A 15,618-nucleotide genomic window follows, 5' to 3' on the forward strand; every position below is an offset into this window, starting at 1 on the left:
ATCATTTTAATTCTCCTTTTTTTTCTTTGAAATCAAGTATGTTGCCAATCGTGTGGTATTTGCTCAGGCTACCATCCAATTTAAAGAGGCAACGTGTTGACGTCTTGAAAGAAGTGAGACACGAGCGGATTTTACTACTTGGCAGCAACCAGAAGATGGTGCAAATATTTCAGACCTAATTAGCTTACTCCATAAACACAAACCATAAATGTAAACTTACATAACCAGAAAAGTTTAGTTCAAGGCATTTAAACTTGAGAGGGGCAATGTTTGCTGTAAATATTGCAATACTGTATAGTGCAGGGGTCAGCAACATTTACTGTCAAAAAAGCCATTTTAGGCCAAATAAATCACCAAAAATCTGTCTTGAGCTGCAAAACATTTGAACATTGTGATGTACGAAACAATGAGTTAGTGTTTGTCAAATGGACTGAGGGGCCAAGAGCTAATTAGAGCTGCACCAGAACTATACTTCATATTTGAGCTAATTTTCTTCAACCTTACATCTTTGTTTTGGGATTTTTTTTCTTTGTAATTTTTCATACATTTTTAGACTTTTCTGCCTTTCTATCAAATTTCTGACCTTTTTGGTAATGTTATGGACATATGGTAATTTTTTGCCTGTCTCACTCCTTTTTTGGAATTTTTTTGGCTATTATTTGTGACTTTGCTTTTTTGGTATTGGTATTGGTAATTTTCTGGAATTTTGTGGACATTTTATGGTAATTTTAAGGATTTCTTCTTTTCTTGTGGGACACTATTTAATTTTTGATCGTTTTCTTTTCTGCCTTTTTTTGTACAATCCTCACATTTTTGGCAATTTAATAAACATTTTATGCTAATTTTCTGCTTTTCCTCTTCCTTTTTGGTCAAAAGTTTTTTTATTTACTGTATCTACCTTTCAACTTTTTTTCTGACAACATACAATTTGGACTGACATTTTTTTAAAATGTTTATTCATTTTTAATCTATTCATTTAAAGAATACAGTATTTTATCAAAAAAAATAATAATAATAATTTCTACAAAAAATATTTTTGAGATCCACAGGGAGCCACAGAAGAGGGACTAATTTAGTAATAACTGAAATCATGATTAGGACTATCATTAGTTTTTTTGTACAAAACAAGAACATTTTTAAATATGTTAAAAATATATACACAAATACATTTATTTGAAATGCTATAACTATGCAAGTTCCTTTTGGAACAAACACGATTTGTTAAATTAGTCATTTTAAAATAAAAAAGTGCAAATAAATTTAACTCATTCACTGCCATTGACTGTTATAGACGTCAAAAATGACTTTGAAGTAGTAGTTTCAATTTTTTTTCATTTTTTGTTAAGACTATGAAAACCTAGAAAAAATGTTTAGAACAGATATAAAATTTGTGATTAATCTCGAGTTAACAAGTGAAGTCATGTGATTAATTACAATTAAAAATTGTAATCGCCTAATGCCCCTAATTTAAAGAAAAAGAAGAAAATATTATAACAATTGGGGCGTCAGACGATAAATTTTTTAAAATTGTAATTAATCGATTAAACACAAATTTTATATCTGCTATAAATGCACAATAAAAACTTAACAAAAGTGGAAAAAATGTGAAACTAATATAGTTCAAATGATTTTTTGACGTCTATAGCCGTCAATGGCAGTGAATGAGTTAAACGACTCAAAATGAGTATATTTTATTTTTGTTTACGATTATGCCGCTTTTGTAATTGTGGAGTGTAATAATTGAAATTGTAATTTAATTTTGATTAATTGCACAGCCCTGTATACAGCTACAACACAGACTGACTAGACGCAGTGGTGGTCAAACTCGGTCCTCGAGGGCCGGAGTCAGGCAGGTTTTGGATGTTTCCCTTCAACACAGCTGGTATATGATCAGCTCATCAGCAAGCTCTGCATAAGTATGAGAACGATCCTGTTGATTGGAATCAGTTTGTGTTGGAAGAGGAAAACCTGCCAGACTCCGACTCGAGGACCGAGTTTGCTCACCCCTGGAAGAGAGTGAGTTTCCTTTGGTTGCCAAAGCATCAATGTCTTTATAATAGAATAGTTGCACAAGTTAGAGATGGTCAAATCGAGTTCACTTGTAAATATTTTTAGGTTTCTCCTGAAATTTGCACAATATCCTCCTTTTTGTGAGTAGTGAGATATATTTATTATGGATGGTCGAGTACTGACACCATATCGGGCCGATACCCGGCCTTATTTCCCGGCCTCTTGTGGCTGTTCACTATCAGGAACTACAAAATGGAAGACTGGAATAGAATAGAAAATTGCCATTGATTCTGATATATACATTTTTCTTCAAGCTTTTCTGTCATCTTTTTTGGTGAGGACATTTTTTGTATATTGGCGACTATTCATGTACTTGTATCAGTCTAAAAAATATTTGCATCTAACGTCCCTAATATTCAGTGAAATGCCCATATCTGAGTATGAACTTTTTAAACCTTGCAGTTTGCCGTAAGCCACCAAAGAGCCGCTGAAAGTGACGCCTCCGATGAAGGTGCCCAGGTAAGCCACAATCTTGGTGAGATTGGCCGCCGGGTCGGTGGCGAAGTGAGGGTACTCCACCATGTACTCGGCCACGCAGGTCAGCACGGCCGCCAAACCCACTAGGCTGTGGAAGGCAGCCACCAGCTGGGGCAGATCGGTGATCTGGATTCTCTTAGCAATGGTCAGACCTGCAGAGGAGAAAAGAAAAAAAAGGATTAAAAACACACACATGCAAGGACATGCAAATTTCATGACTACGAACAAAGAGCGTGGCGACATCCTATGTTTATGTATGCCGGTGATGTGGACTGTTTAGTCTGGACCTCGGCTTTGTTACGGGAACAATTAGCATATCAATGAAATGATCAAACTCTTTAACCTGAGTGAGAGATAGTGACTAATGCCCATTCTGACAAGATGCACAGACCCCTCCCCCAAGTCTGGCAACAAATAAAGCACGTCCTGTTTGATGCACACATCACAAAGCTCATCCGCACGCCACACACCTGGCTTCTTAATCTATCCAAGCCGACAACGCGTGCACACAACAAAAACACATACCGCACATCCAAACAAGACAAGTTCAGACTCACCGGCGGTGCCGCCGACGGCCATTGCGGCGCTCATCTGCGCCAGGAGCTCGGGATTTGGCTTGAGTGCGCCCAAAGTGGCGGCGATGCCCCCGGCGACTCCCATCATACCCAAGACGTTACCCAGGCGGGCTGTGGACTGGTTGGAGAGGCCAGCCAGGGCGCCGACGCAGCACATTCCGGAACCCAAGTACATCATCTGGTGAGAGGAGGGAATACAAAATGCTTAAAAAAAAAGAAAAAAGGACTGTTTTACATGGATGGTTCTGTTCAATATCTGGACAAACAAAGACTACATAAAATGGATGATTACGCAACTTTTACATGCCAGTGCACTACTTTGATGGACTCTTAAAACTGACGCAGCATATTATACAGACGCATTTCACAGATGAAAATGACCCACCTGCTCAATGTTGTACCCCGACTGCAGCGCTGCGGCGTATCCGCCCACGAACACACCAGCCGGAAGCAGATAGAGGTAATTATGCTCCGGGGGATCGGTAGGACGCTTGAACATGTCCAACATCTTCTGAGTCACCAGGAAACCACCTTAGCCAGACAAAATATAAGCTTAATGATAATCTGACCTAATTTGCGCAATTTTCATGTTACCATCAAAGTGAGCGAGGCCAGATTATCAGATGGGTCCAGCAATCATAAATGTTCATATTTAATAGGGGTGTGAATTGCCTAGAACCTGGCGATTCGATTCGTATCGCGATTCATAGGTCACGATTCGATACCGATTAATCCCGATACAAATCTATAAATTGATTATTGCGATTTTTTCCCCCCTCAAATTTAGAAAATACTAATTAGTAAACTTGTACACTGTAAGATTTGTATGAAAATGTATTTATTTATCTGAAAATTCAGGCTTATAACTGAGCCACTGCATTTACAAAACAGGTTGCAGTCTGTTTCATGTTTGAACAGCACTGAAATCAAATATTAAGGCTTAAAGTTCCATTAATATAACATTCTTCCATGCTTAATGTGTGAAACCTAACCCTAAGTAAGACGTTTTGTTGAATATTCCCTTCTTTTTTATTTATTTATTATTATTATTATTATTTTTTATTTTTTAAATATGTTTAAAAATCGATTCGGCCGCATATCGAATCGATTCGAGAATTGCGCGCTGTAATATCGCGATATATTGCCAAATCGATTTTTTCTAACACCCCTTATATTTAGGATTCCCATTCCTTACGCGAGTTCAGCCAAGCAATATACTCAGGGAAAACTTGTTAAATTGAATGATAGCCAATTGTACATGAAAAGAGGAGCGACTGGTGTGATGAAGTGATGAGTATGTAATAGGGGTGGGAATCTTTGAATGTCTCACGATTCGATTTTGATTTTTGGGTCTGCGATTCAATTCAGAATCGATTTTCGATTAAGAAAGATTTTTGCTTCAAAATGATTTGATTGACAATGATTTTTGTTTCCATCTATAGATGTGTAAGGAATTGTAATGATCTACTACAGTCTGACTCGCTAATGCTAATTAGCGCTCTACTCGACGCACTTTTATCACTCAAAAGAACGGCTCCACGCTGCAAAAAAACAACTTTTATTGGAATCACTTGATCGTGACTTTTTCCTTCTACTCTCTGACGTGGCTACAACTTAACTGTGTATTAGACCGCATGGAACCGCACTGCCCCTAAGTGGCCAAATCGGGTACAACATGAACAGCGCTCCAAATAAAGGCACACACAGACAAAGGCAAGACAGTATAAAATAATTTAAATAAAATCGATTTTGGGACATTTAAAATCGATTCCGAATCGCACTAAATGAAAATCACGATTCTTATGAGAATCGATTTTTTAGACACACCCCTAGTATGTAAGTATAAAGCACTTTCCACAAGCAGATACAAAAAGTGCTGCACATACTTATAGAACAGCCAGAAGTACAGAAAATCAGCTTTTATCTACCCCACTTTGAAATTGGAGGAAACCACGTGATGGCAAGAAAGCAAAGACAATGTGGCATTGAGTTGAAGGGCGAATATTGCAGACACCTGATTATCTTAAAAACTAATTTTTGTGTTTTAAAACTATTGACTGTCAGCCCAATAACTTACACCAGGAATGGAACGAGCCCATGTTATGTCAGTGTAAACATTTCAAGGAAAAAAAGTATACATGTGGCAGCAGATGTGTTGCTGTAACAAAAAGAAAAAAGAAAAGGGGTGGGGCATTAAATTGGATGCTAAACTCATACTAGTCTGGCATTGTAAAGGTGAATCAGAGGCTAGCGGGTTTGCTGCAGTCATTTCAATACTGTCCTAGTGCAGTATTTTACAGGTTGATTTGCGATTCTAAATACCAAATACACTGGAAACATTGACACCTGTAAAAAGCTTTGCTATGTTTTTACAATTTACTTTTATTTGTTAACCAATGAGACTGATCTCATCATAAATCACGAGTGATAGCTAATGACCACATGTTGTCAGTGTTGCCCACATTACACGCCTGTGGGAACAAGAAGCTCCGTCACAAATTCAGACAGGGTTCCTCTTCAATCGTAGCTTCATCCCTTTCCAAGGAATTAAGGTTTGCCGCCCCCTGAGGTTTGTGGTTTATGAGGTAAACCACTTTGAGATGTGAATTCTCAGACATTGGAAAAATGAAGGGTAAAGGGGAGCAAAAAAGGTACTGGTTGGAGTATTTAACACATGAAACTGGTTCAAGTCAAGCACAAAGCCTGAGAGGTCAAAAATCTGCGGTCAGATTTTGGAAATCTCCTACACTCCCCAAACAAGAATAATGCGGGGGGGTTACAAAGCAAGTAAATAAAGCCACATTTCTACTGCTCCATGCCTTGCAGTTTGATTTGCTTTGCCATGGTATGGTTCTGATCAGTAAATCCTGTTTACGATGGCACGCCTGCAACTAGTAAGTAGCGTGAGACCGCATGTATTTCCATTCCAAAAACTTGTGACAAATAGCATAAATTACCCTCCGTCATAAACCACAATATGATTAAATGACATTATATTTGGAGATGTTGGCCATTTTTTCCAACCCCATATCAAGTCTCGCTATGTTGTCTCACAACAAACGAAGGAAAGGCACTCTGCATTTCAGGCAGCAGTTTACCACGCATGCCAGTGTGCTTCCTCCCCACGGTCACTTTCTGATGAGTTTCCTCACATTTGTCATCTTCTGTCAAGGCTTTCTACAGATAAAACACAGATGCCGGGCAGCTTTGGAGAACTTTTCAGAGAACTATCAGTGCGGCGAGGCACGTGTACTACCGCTCAATAAATGCTTGATTGGTTTTCTGTCAACAACTAAGCCAGGGGTCAGCAACCTTTACTGTCAAAAGAGCCATTTTAGGCCAAATAAATCACAAAAAATCAGTCTTGAAACGCAAAACATTTGAACATTGTGATGTACGAAGCAGTGCGTTAGTGTTTGTCTAATGTATTGAGGGGCCAAGGAACAGAAAAATATGTAGCATCCATTACTTTGACATTCATTTTCTTCAACCTTACGTCTTTGTCAATGGATTTTTATTCCTTGTAATTTTTCATACTTAATTTTTAGACTTAGATTTCTGCATTTCTTTCAAATGTCTGACATTTTGCAATGTTATGGACCTCACTCCCCCCTTCTCTCTCTCTCTCTCAACCTTACCTCCCTCCCTCCCTCTCTCCCTCCCCCTCCCTCTCTCGCTCTCCCCAACCTTAACTTCCTCCCTCCCTCCCTATCTCCCCCTCTCTCTTTTTCTTCCTTTTTTTGCTATCAATTTGCATGAACATTTTATGCAAATGTTTTGCTTTTGCTCTTCCTTTTTGGACATTTTTAGTTAGCTTGTTTTAAAGTTTTTTTTTTAATATAACTTTCTCCTCTTTTACTGACTTTTACTTCAAAATGTGGACTCATTTGGACATTTTTTGAATGTTTATTGATTTTTATTTATAATTATGAATTAATTTAAAGAATACAGTATTTTATCCACACCTCCAAAAATATTTTAAGTAAAATAAAAATAAAAAGTAGATCCACAGGTAGCCACAAAAGATGTTACAGACCCCTGAACTAACTCATTTATTGCATCAAAACAGCTCATTATCCATTACTCACTGACACGCACACATCCAACATTAATCACCCAAAGCAGGTATGCCACAGCAGGGGATTGTAGGTAAATAAACACATGGCTTAGCTTTAGAAGAGTTGCTTCATATTCCACTATGGACCGCTTCCAAGTTGTGTTATGCCCTAATACGTACTGTCAGGTTCAGTGGCATGCGCCCCGCTTTACTACGGCGGACTAGGCTTCTCATCCGCACCGTGACAACCGTGGCGAATGCTTTGACCATTTAAACATCTCGCCGGGAATCCACGTCAATCACAGCCGGTCAATGTTTGCCTGTGCCTTGCCGCAATGCTGTGTCCTGACCATGTCCACAGTTGCCTGAAAAAGTGTGTTTGACTGTGTATGTGTGTGTCCACACCAGAGCCACTGGAGCCTGGTCAGAGCAGGTGGGTATGCAAAAGGGATGATAGTATGATCGCGAGTTTGCGTGCGTGTGTGACAAGAAGGGACTCACCGGCTATGTTGACTGAGGAGATGAAGGCGGCGAGCACAGCCAGTGTCTCTGCAGTGCTTGATGGCGTGTAGCCGCCTCCCATGAGAGCCAGACCACCCACGGCCGTAAGACCTGAACGGGGCAGATATTTGGATGATTAGGCCTGTTATTCTTTAATAAGACATGACATTTTAAATTTGGGTGGAATATTTAAAAACAACAACAACAAAATACCAGTCATGATCAGCACACATACAGTATAGACAATTGATATTTCCATTCTTTAATTGCGAATACTTTGCAGATTACGTTTGAAACGGGAAGCCTCGATAACATCAGTCCATTAATGAATTACATGCACTAAGATGCAATACACAACAATCTGGTACTGTGCTCCAAAATTCAGGCCCATAATTTCAGTTTTATTTTGACACTTCCTTAGTTAAACTGCTATATACAGATTCATAAAAATAAGGCATTTAACTGTATAAAAATTACAACCATCTAGTAGGGCTGGGAAATAAATCGAATTAATTTGATTAATCGTCATTTTAAAAATTCAATTAAAATGGTGTTTTTATGTTCCGTTACATCCAAATGTTCTTATAAGATGTAATTTTGCAAAAGTGGCAGAATGCTGGCTGGGTGGTTTACAATAGCTACCAACTACTTAATTGTGGCATTTAAGCACAAACTATGAATGTTAAGTTTATGTTAAAACTGATTTAGAATCCGTATACATTATTGTTGTCTGAACATTTTTCACAGGAATTATTTTTGAATGAACAAAACCTTTAAATAAATATTTGTTGGGTTTATTAGATTAAAATCGTAATCGTCCTGAATGACAGGGAAGAAAAAAAAAAGATTGTATTTTTTGGCCATATTGCCCAGCCCTACCATCTACTACGTCTACTTTCACGGGCTCAATAATATTTGGACATTTGAATGACGTTTGATTTCTTGAGCGCCGTAACTTCTCTATGCATTCAAGACATGCAAAAAATTATATCTCCTGTTTTTCTTGAACTTGGCGGTTTCCATCGTCAACCTCTCTCTTTATGGCAGGTCTTGAAAAATGCATGACTGGGACTGGGTGACAGGATATCTTTTCCATCCACTTGTTGTCACTTCAGTTATATCAGATGATGTTGCCAATCTTGCCCAGATGTGCTGTAAGTCTAAGTTCATCCATAAGGTCGGGGAGACAAGAAACAAAAAAAAGCACTGAACAACAACCTCTGGTGTTCATTTGAGAACCGCACCGAAATTTTTATGTGCACACCTGATAATGATACGGTATGATATAGTAAATTTAATTACCGTAATCAGATTAAAGGTTTCATATTAAAAGGTGGAAAAGTGTATGACCAACTTTGTTCACAGAAAAATATCTCAACCAGCTCAAAATTGCAATTTCATTCCCTGACGTCTGTAAGTTATTGCGCGTCTGCGTGTGTGTATTCATGATGCCTGGAACAACATATTCTTCCTGTAACTGCAGGCGGTCAGTGACTCAGCGCCATGCCAAACTCTAACAAAAGGAAGGTGGACTGAGGCAGGCAGGGCAAAAGCAGAGAGTTGAAAAAAAATTTGAAATTAACTGAATACGATGCATCATTCCTTCAGCTGTTGACTCCAAATAACAAAGTTATGTTGTAGTTGACGTGATGCAGTTACATGGATTTTTATAGCTGGCACTGGCAGTTATTTTTCCATTAAAATCTGTCTGAAAATCCAATCATTGATAACAAAAAAATTATAATTTACAAACCATTCTACTTTAGGGTACGCAAATCTCAACTTTTTACTATTGAAATGTTTGTGCATAATAAGGTTAATTTCAAAAAGAAGCAAAGGAGAGAAAAGTCCCTGAGGGGCACATAAGACGAGCAAAAGATGTAGACATAAAAGCCGCACAGGCCTTGTGGCCAATAAAAGTTTTAAAGGACGTGAGAAGTGTCCGCGTTCATTCCCACCGAGGCTCCGCGGCCTCACTCTGATGTCTGGGCGAGAGGCGTGCGTGCGCGCGCGACTAAATGAGCAAGAGACCACCCTGACCCCCAAAGATCACCGCTGGTGTGTTACTTCCTACCTCAGCGTGGGTCGCCGGGGTGATCAAAGCGGCAAGAACACACACGTGCACTTACCTCCCCGACCTTTGGACCCCGTTGTGTTCAGCAGCAGTCAACAACAGGAAGACAATCTTTTAAGGTTTTATTTGGACTGAAGGAGTAGAGATGGACTTTTTTTTGTGTCTTTTAGACGACTAGAAATTGCACATGGATGCTCGGAAGTGCATAGTGGATATTCAAAGCAACACCAGCAACATCACCCCAAAATTTGTTTGCTGCCAGTCTGAAGTTTTTAATCGTAATTAATTGCCTGATTTCTATAGTTCGGGATTGATCGCAAATTAATCATACATTGATACAGTAATTTTATATTCATTCATAAAGTTAATTGAAGTTAAAAAGATATACTATACAAGTTGAAACGAATGTAAAACGATCCATTCCTATTGAGGTTTTTTTTTCTGCCACCAGGTAGCATTAGTGTTTCATGTTGGACGGTGGTGAAAGATATAGTAAATGATTTGTTTATTAAGCGCAAAATTTAACTCAAAAATAACATGCACATTTTGACATCTCCATTTAGCATATTTTGGAAACAAAAAAAGAGGAACGTTCATACAAAATAACATCTAAGACTGTACAAGTACAAGTCAGATCATAGTTTAATGAATGAAAATAAGAATCATGAATTGAGGCAGCGCATCAAAGCGTGCAAAAAAATAACCGATCCTGCACACGACTAACCTGAGATGGCGTTGGTCACGGACATGAGCGGCGAGTGGAGCGCGGGGGTGACGCCCCACACGGTGTGGTATCCCACGATGCCTGCCAAGCCGAAGGTGGTGACTATCTGCGTGAAGGCGGCGTTGGGAGCCACCAGACCCAAACCCAACAGTGTGGTGAAGCCTGAAACGAAGGAGGGAACATTTCAAATGAAATGATCAAATCAACAATGATACATTCAAACATATTAAAATATATCAAATACTTGTCATAAAAAAAGATCAATTGATTGTAAATGATTTTAGATCCATTTTAACCTTAAACAGTTGAACTGTCATAGCCCTATCCCACTAATGTTAACTAGCGGCTTGAGTAGATTTCCCACGTTGGCAAAAGCATGTTTTTCTCATTTCCTGTTGGCATGTGAGAAACTCTCAGATGCCCCCCGCCCCCAACGGCACGGAAGTTTATTATTCTAAATGACTCAATTACACGACCACTCTAATGAGCGTGTAAGCAGCAACTGGCGAGGAGCGCCTAACGACGGTGGCAGTAAACAGTGTGTGATCTGAAATTAAGTGCATGTGGAGCACTTGCACAGTGGCCTGTGTGTCACTGCGGGGAGCCGTGGCAGCGGTGTCACTTCAAACAAACACTCGGCGCGACACCGCTTTTATACTGCGCATTTCCTGACACTAAGAGGGTGCCCATTTTTTGGGTGTAAGTGTGCGAGCGCTCACTTTAATCTGGCTGTGACACTTGGCACCTCCCGTGCACATTCCAGCGCTAACCTAAAAGAGCCGATGATTAACCTCCACCTCGTAGCAGACCCTGACCTCCCTAAAGCTGACCCATGAGTCCAATGAGGACAATTAAAGCAAAATTAAGTCCAGAGGGGAGCCCGTGGACTTCCCTCACACTTGAATGACACATCCAGTATACTGACCTCCGGTGTACGCGCCGGCAGAAGTGAGCGTTGCCCTGAAGGGAGAGATTTGGGAAGACTTCTCAGCCGCCAGCTCCTTGACAGACTTGGGCTTCGGCGGAGCGGCGGTGGGCATGTTGTTGGGCGGAGGTGCCGGGAAGAGGATATTTCCATTCTGAAAATACAAAGAAACGCAAGGTGTGGCACAACAAAACAGAAAGAGGAAAACAAAAAAACAAAAAACAAAGTTGGGGTAGGAATGAGCGTAATTATTGCTAAAAGACATTCATTTATTTACTTTCCTCTGAAGGCCGAATGACCTTAAATCTATGTAACATTAGACGAAAAACATCAAAGTAGGCAGGCAAACTAATGGTACACATGGTACAATAAGTAATATCTGTTTTGAATGCATCATTGTTCAGTAAATAAATACAGATAAAATAGTCTACTCCAGCTCATTTGTTTACTGGAAATAAATGAATAGACCCGGGCCCAAAACTGATTAAAGCACAAAAAGCTTCCCAACAATATGATGAGGATGGATGACAAGGTGTGGTTGGACAAAATATAAGATATGCATCATATCTGCCATGACTGGTAATGAAGCAAAGGTCATGCATCAGTTCAAGGCCGGTAACTTACACTCCCTGGCCACAACATTAGGAACACATTCTATTGTTATCCAATACGAGTGCTGCTTTTCTACCTGGACAAGGATAATAACTCAATGACATTGTCAGAGAAACAGTATTAAGCTAAAAATACAGTCCTTATTATCTTACTTTTTACAATACTAACTTTTGTTGAAGTTAGAGTTCTGATTCACACCCAAAAACAAAATCCGCGTTCAGTATGCATTTACTATTCAAGCAGTGAGTCCCAACTCAAATGGATTATTAATTGTACATTTGCCAAAAACACGTCATCCGAAGTTCTCCTTTTTAGCTTCAAATAACTTACTTTGACATCCGGGACCCTTTTAGCGTAGCTTTGAATATCATCTGTGTTATGTCGTACCAGCTAACTAGCGCAAAGCTAACCTGGGAGGGTTTGTCACTCTGGTCCGCAGTTCTCCTTTTTAGTTTAAAATAACTTACTTTGACATCCGGGACCCTTTTAGCGTAGCTTTAAATATCATCTGTGTTATGTCGTACCAGCTAACTAGCGCAAAGCTAACCTGGGAGGGTTTGTCACTCTGGTCCGCAGTTCTCCTTTTTAGTTTAAAATAACTTACTTTGACATCCGGGACCCTTTTAGCGTAGCTTTAAATATCATCTGTGTTTTGTCGTACCAGCTAACTAGCGCAAAGCTAACCTGGGAGGGTTTGTCTCTCCGGTCTGCAGTTCTCCTTTTTAGTTTAAAATAACTTACTTTGACATCCGGGATTCTTTTAGCGTAGCTTTAAATATCATCTGTGTTTTGTCGTACCAGCTAGCTAGCGCAAAGCTAACCTGGGAGGGTTTGTCTCTCCGGTCCGCAGTTCCCCTTTTTAGTTTAAAATAACTTACTTTGACTCCAGGGATCCTTTTAGCGTAACTTTAAATATAATTTGTGTTTTGTCGTACCAGCTAACTAGCGCAAAGCTAACCTGGGAGAGTTTGTCTCTCGGGTCCAGCGTCCAAGTTTAGATGTGCTTTAGGCTATTGACTGATTGTGTAATTAAATGCTCATTTGCTGGCTAAATATTCTCAAACACACACAAACAACTTCCAGGTGATGCTCTCGAAGAACACGCTTCAACACAACGCTGCGCAACTCCTACATTCGTACATACCATACGGCACATGCTTGCCATTCAAAAATTCCTGTAACACTAGCACATGCGCCAATATGCTATGATTCATTCGTACTCGCATTCAAAAATTAAGATTTGACATTTGCATCCAATTCGAGTAACCACCGATTCGTTCACAGCACTAATTGAAGTCAATTTATGACTTAGTTGCGCATGCACACCCAATGGGCATGGCTGCCGACAAGCCTGGGATGGACCAGCCGTTCGGAATCTCCCAAATTTCCTGATGGCCACCAGAACCCTGACCATGGGTCTTCTTAATGGGTCAGTACAAAGCTTAAAAAATTGGGTATAAATGCTATAATATCTCTAGTGGGTATTTTCCCCCCAGGTTCCAAAATAAAGATAATCACTTATCTATAATATGTTTTTATTCATCCATCCATTTTCTATAGGGTTTGTCATCATTAGTGTTGTAGGTTACACTCTGGACTGGTCACCAGCCAATCACAGGGCACATTTAAACAAACTACCATTCACACCTATGGACAATTTAGAGCAGTGGTGACAAAATTGCGGCCCGCGGGATGATATTTTGTGGTCCCCTGCTTGACTTCAAAGTTGAATGCTAACCCCCACCTTTTTTGCTGTGGGTGTTTTTTTGAATCGCTTACGGACTCAGGCTCATGACAGCTGCAGCAAAACAAAATATAACTCTGAAGTGACACCAAATGGAAGGAAAAGATATCCTGTCACCCAGTCCCAGTAATGTGCTTTTTAAGAGAAGAGAAGAAAGGTTGGCGATGATAACTGGCAATTTGAACAAAAAAACAAAACAAAATGAGACAGAATGTTTTTTGTGTGTGTTGAGCACAGAAGAAAAAAGCTGCGGTGCTCAAAAATCAGACGCCATTACCAAACTAGACATTCTGAGGTGTGTGTTAAGTACCAGGGAAAAGAGAGAGGACCGGGTCACCAGTCTTGATCACCACTAATGTTCTGAACTGTTATTAAAAAAAGATCGACAAGATTGGATTTGTGTAGTTGTATTCTTTTCTTTTTTTTTTTATATATATATTACATGAACCTTCTTTTGAGGAATACTAGATGCGGCCTAGACACTAGCTCTAGATAGCATCTAAATAAAAAATAATCTAATCATATAATCAGATAAAGACACACAAATGATAAACAATTGTAGTTATTTGAGAGTAAGCTGTGTGGGAATCAATAACTGTTACATGTTGTGAGGGTGACACCTAGTGACCATGCGAGGAAAGCAAAGGGTGTATTCCTTGTTCTAATCAGCTTCCAAATTTTTACTGAAGCCACGTATTTTCCCTTGCAAAAAGCTCATCTCCCCAAAAATAATAATTAAAAAAAGATCATTTACTCAGGGCCTTGTTGAAATCAAAATACATTCTGTTGTTTTTTTTTAGTTACAATGGGTGGATTCAGGTTGTTTGCTCCTTCTGCAATTTAGTGGAACAGCATTCAATTATTCTGTCTGATAACAAAAATCCATCATTTGCAATAAATAACTAAAATGTTCTGAGTAATTTAGTGATTAAGTGAAAAATCCATTTACAACTTAATTGGTTGTGTGAGCCTGTAACCTGAAAAGGCACATGAAATGTTCATAAATGAATGAAAATACAATTAATCTGTTCCAGCCTCAAAAGTATATATATATTTTTTTAGTCAGTGCATAGTTAAAAATGGCTCTAAATCACACGTGTCAAACTCATGCATGCATATTCACATCATACCTGCATGACAACAGAGCCCCTGACAACGTGGTCCATGGTCCCAAAATCAAACACGTCCTTCACATCAAGGTAAAAGTTGTCATTGTTCGGACTGATGGCCCGCACCAGCTTTGTGATGTTGTTAGAGTACAACGTGCTAGACTGCGTGGGCAAGCGGCTGGGCAGGTCCGTGTACCCAATATGGGTTACACCCTACGAAAACGAGAGCAACCGCACTTTAGAGACATTTTACAGCTCATTTGTAATGACGGAGCGACTCTCAGGTGCACGCACATTGTATACAGATAGCTCCCCGGGCACTGTGGTCTCAATGTTGCCTCCGGCCTCAGCAGCCAGGTCCACCACCACCGATCCGTCCTTCATGCTCTCGATCATTGGCTTGGTGATAAGGATGGGGGCTCGCTTACCTGACACATGAAAACATTTGTGCTCGCATCATGAGTCAGTATGAAGTGAGGTTATAAAATATGCTCTGCGGTTCATTTTGTTTTTTGAACATTTCTTTAACTCATTCACTCGCAGCCATTTGCACTGAAGCAACCCCCTTCGCTCCCGGTTGTTTTACTGGAACCTACCAAAAGAACGATTAGAGTCGGTTTTGCAGCAATTAACATTAGATAGAGCTAAGTTTTATTGTTATTCACAAATCTATTTCAAATTGTGGGGAAAACAGCTTGTTGCAACATGGCCCTGGTTGATCTCTTATACTCTGCTGCCACCTGCTGGACG

The 15,618-nt window shown here is 39.7% G+C and overlaps 1 protein-coding gene across 3 annotated transcripts in view; it reads right to left on the reverse strand.

Moving 5' to 3' along the window:
• The window catches only part of LOC147162006 (NAD(P) transhydrogenase, mitochondrial-like), a 68,410-nt gene that overhangs the window by 14,740 nt on the left and 38,052 nt on the right, over window positions 1-15,618 (reverse strand). For all 3 annotated transcript variants that reach the window (XM_086096807.1, XM_086096806.1, XM_086096808.1), the window contains 8 exons: window positions 15,163-15,296; window positions 14,890-15,081; window positions 11,404-11,557; window positions 10,479-10,640; window positions 7,681-7,791; window positions 3,508-3,653; window positions 3,105-3,300; window positions 2,466-2,699 (listed from right to left, as the gene is read on the reverse strand). In XM_086096807.1, the coding sequence (XP_085952933.1) occupies window positions 2,466-2,699; window positions 3,105-3,300; window positions 3,508-3,653; window positions 7,681-7,791; window positions 10,479-10,640; window positions 11,404-11,557; window positions 14,890-15,081; window positions 15,163-15,296 (1,329 nt within the window). The remainder of the gene's footprint in view (window positions 1-2,465; window positions 2,700-3,104; window positions 3,301-3,507; window positions 3,654-7,680; window positions 7,792-10,478; window positions 10,641-11,403; window positions 11,558-14,889; window positions 15,082-15,162; window positions 15,297-15,618) is intronic.

This window comes from Leptonotus elevatus, chromosome 15, assembly GCF_054856555.1.
Source record: "Leptonotus elevatus isolate MCC_2025b chromosome 15, RoL_Lele_1.0, whole genome shotgun sequence".
NCBI classification, from domain to species: domain Eukaryota; kingdom Metazoa; phylum Chordata; class Actinopteri; order Syngnathiformes; family Syngnathidae; genus Leptonotus; species Leptonotus elevatus.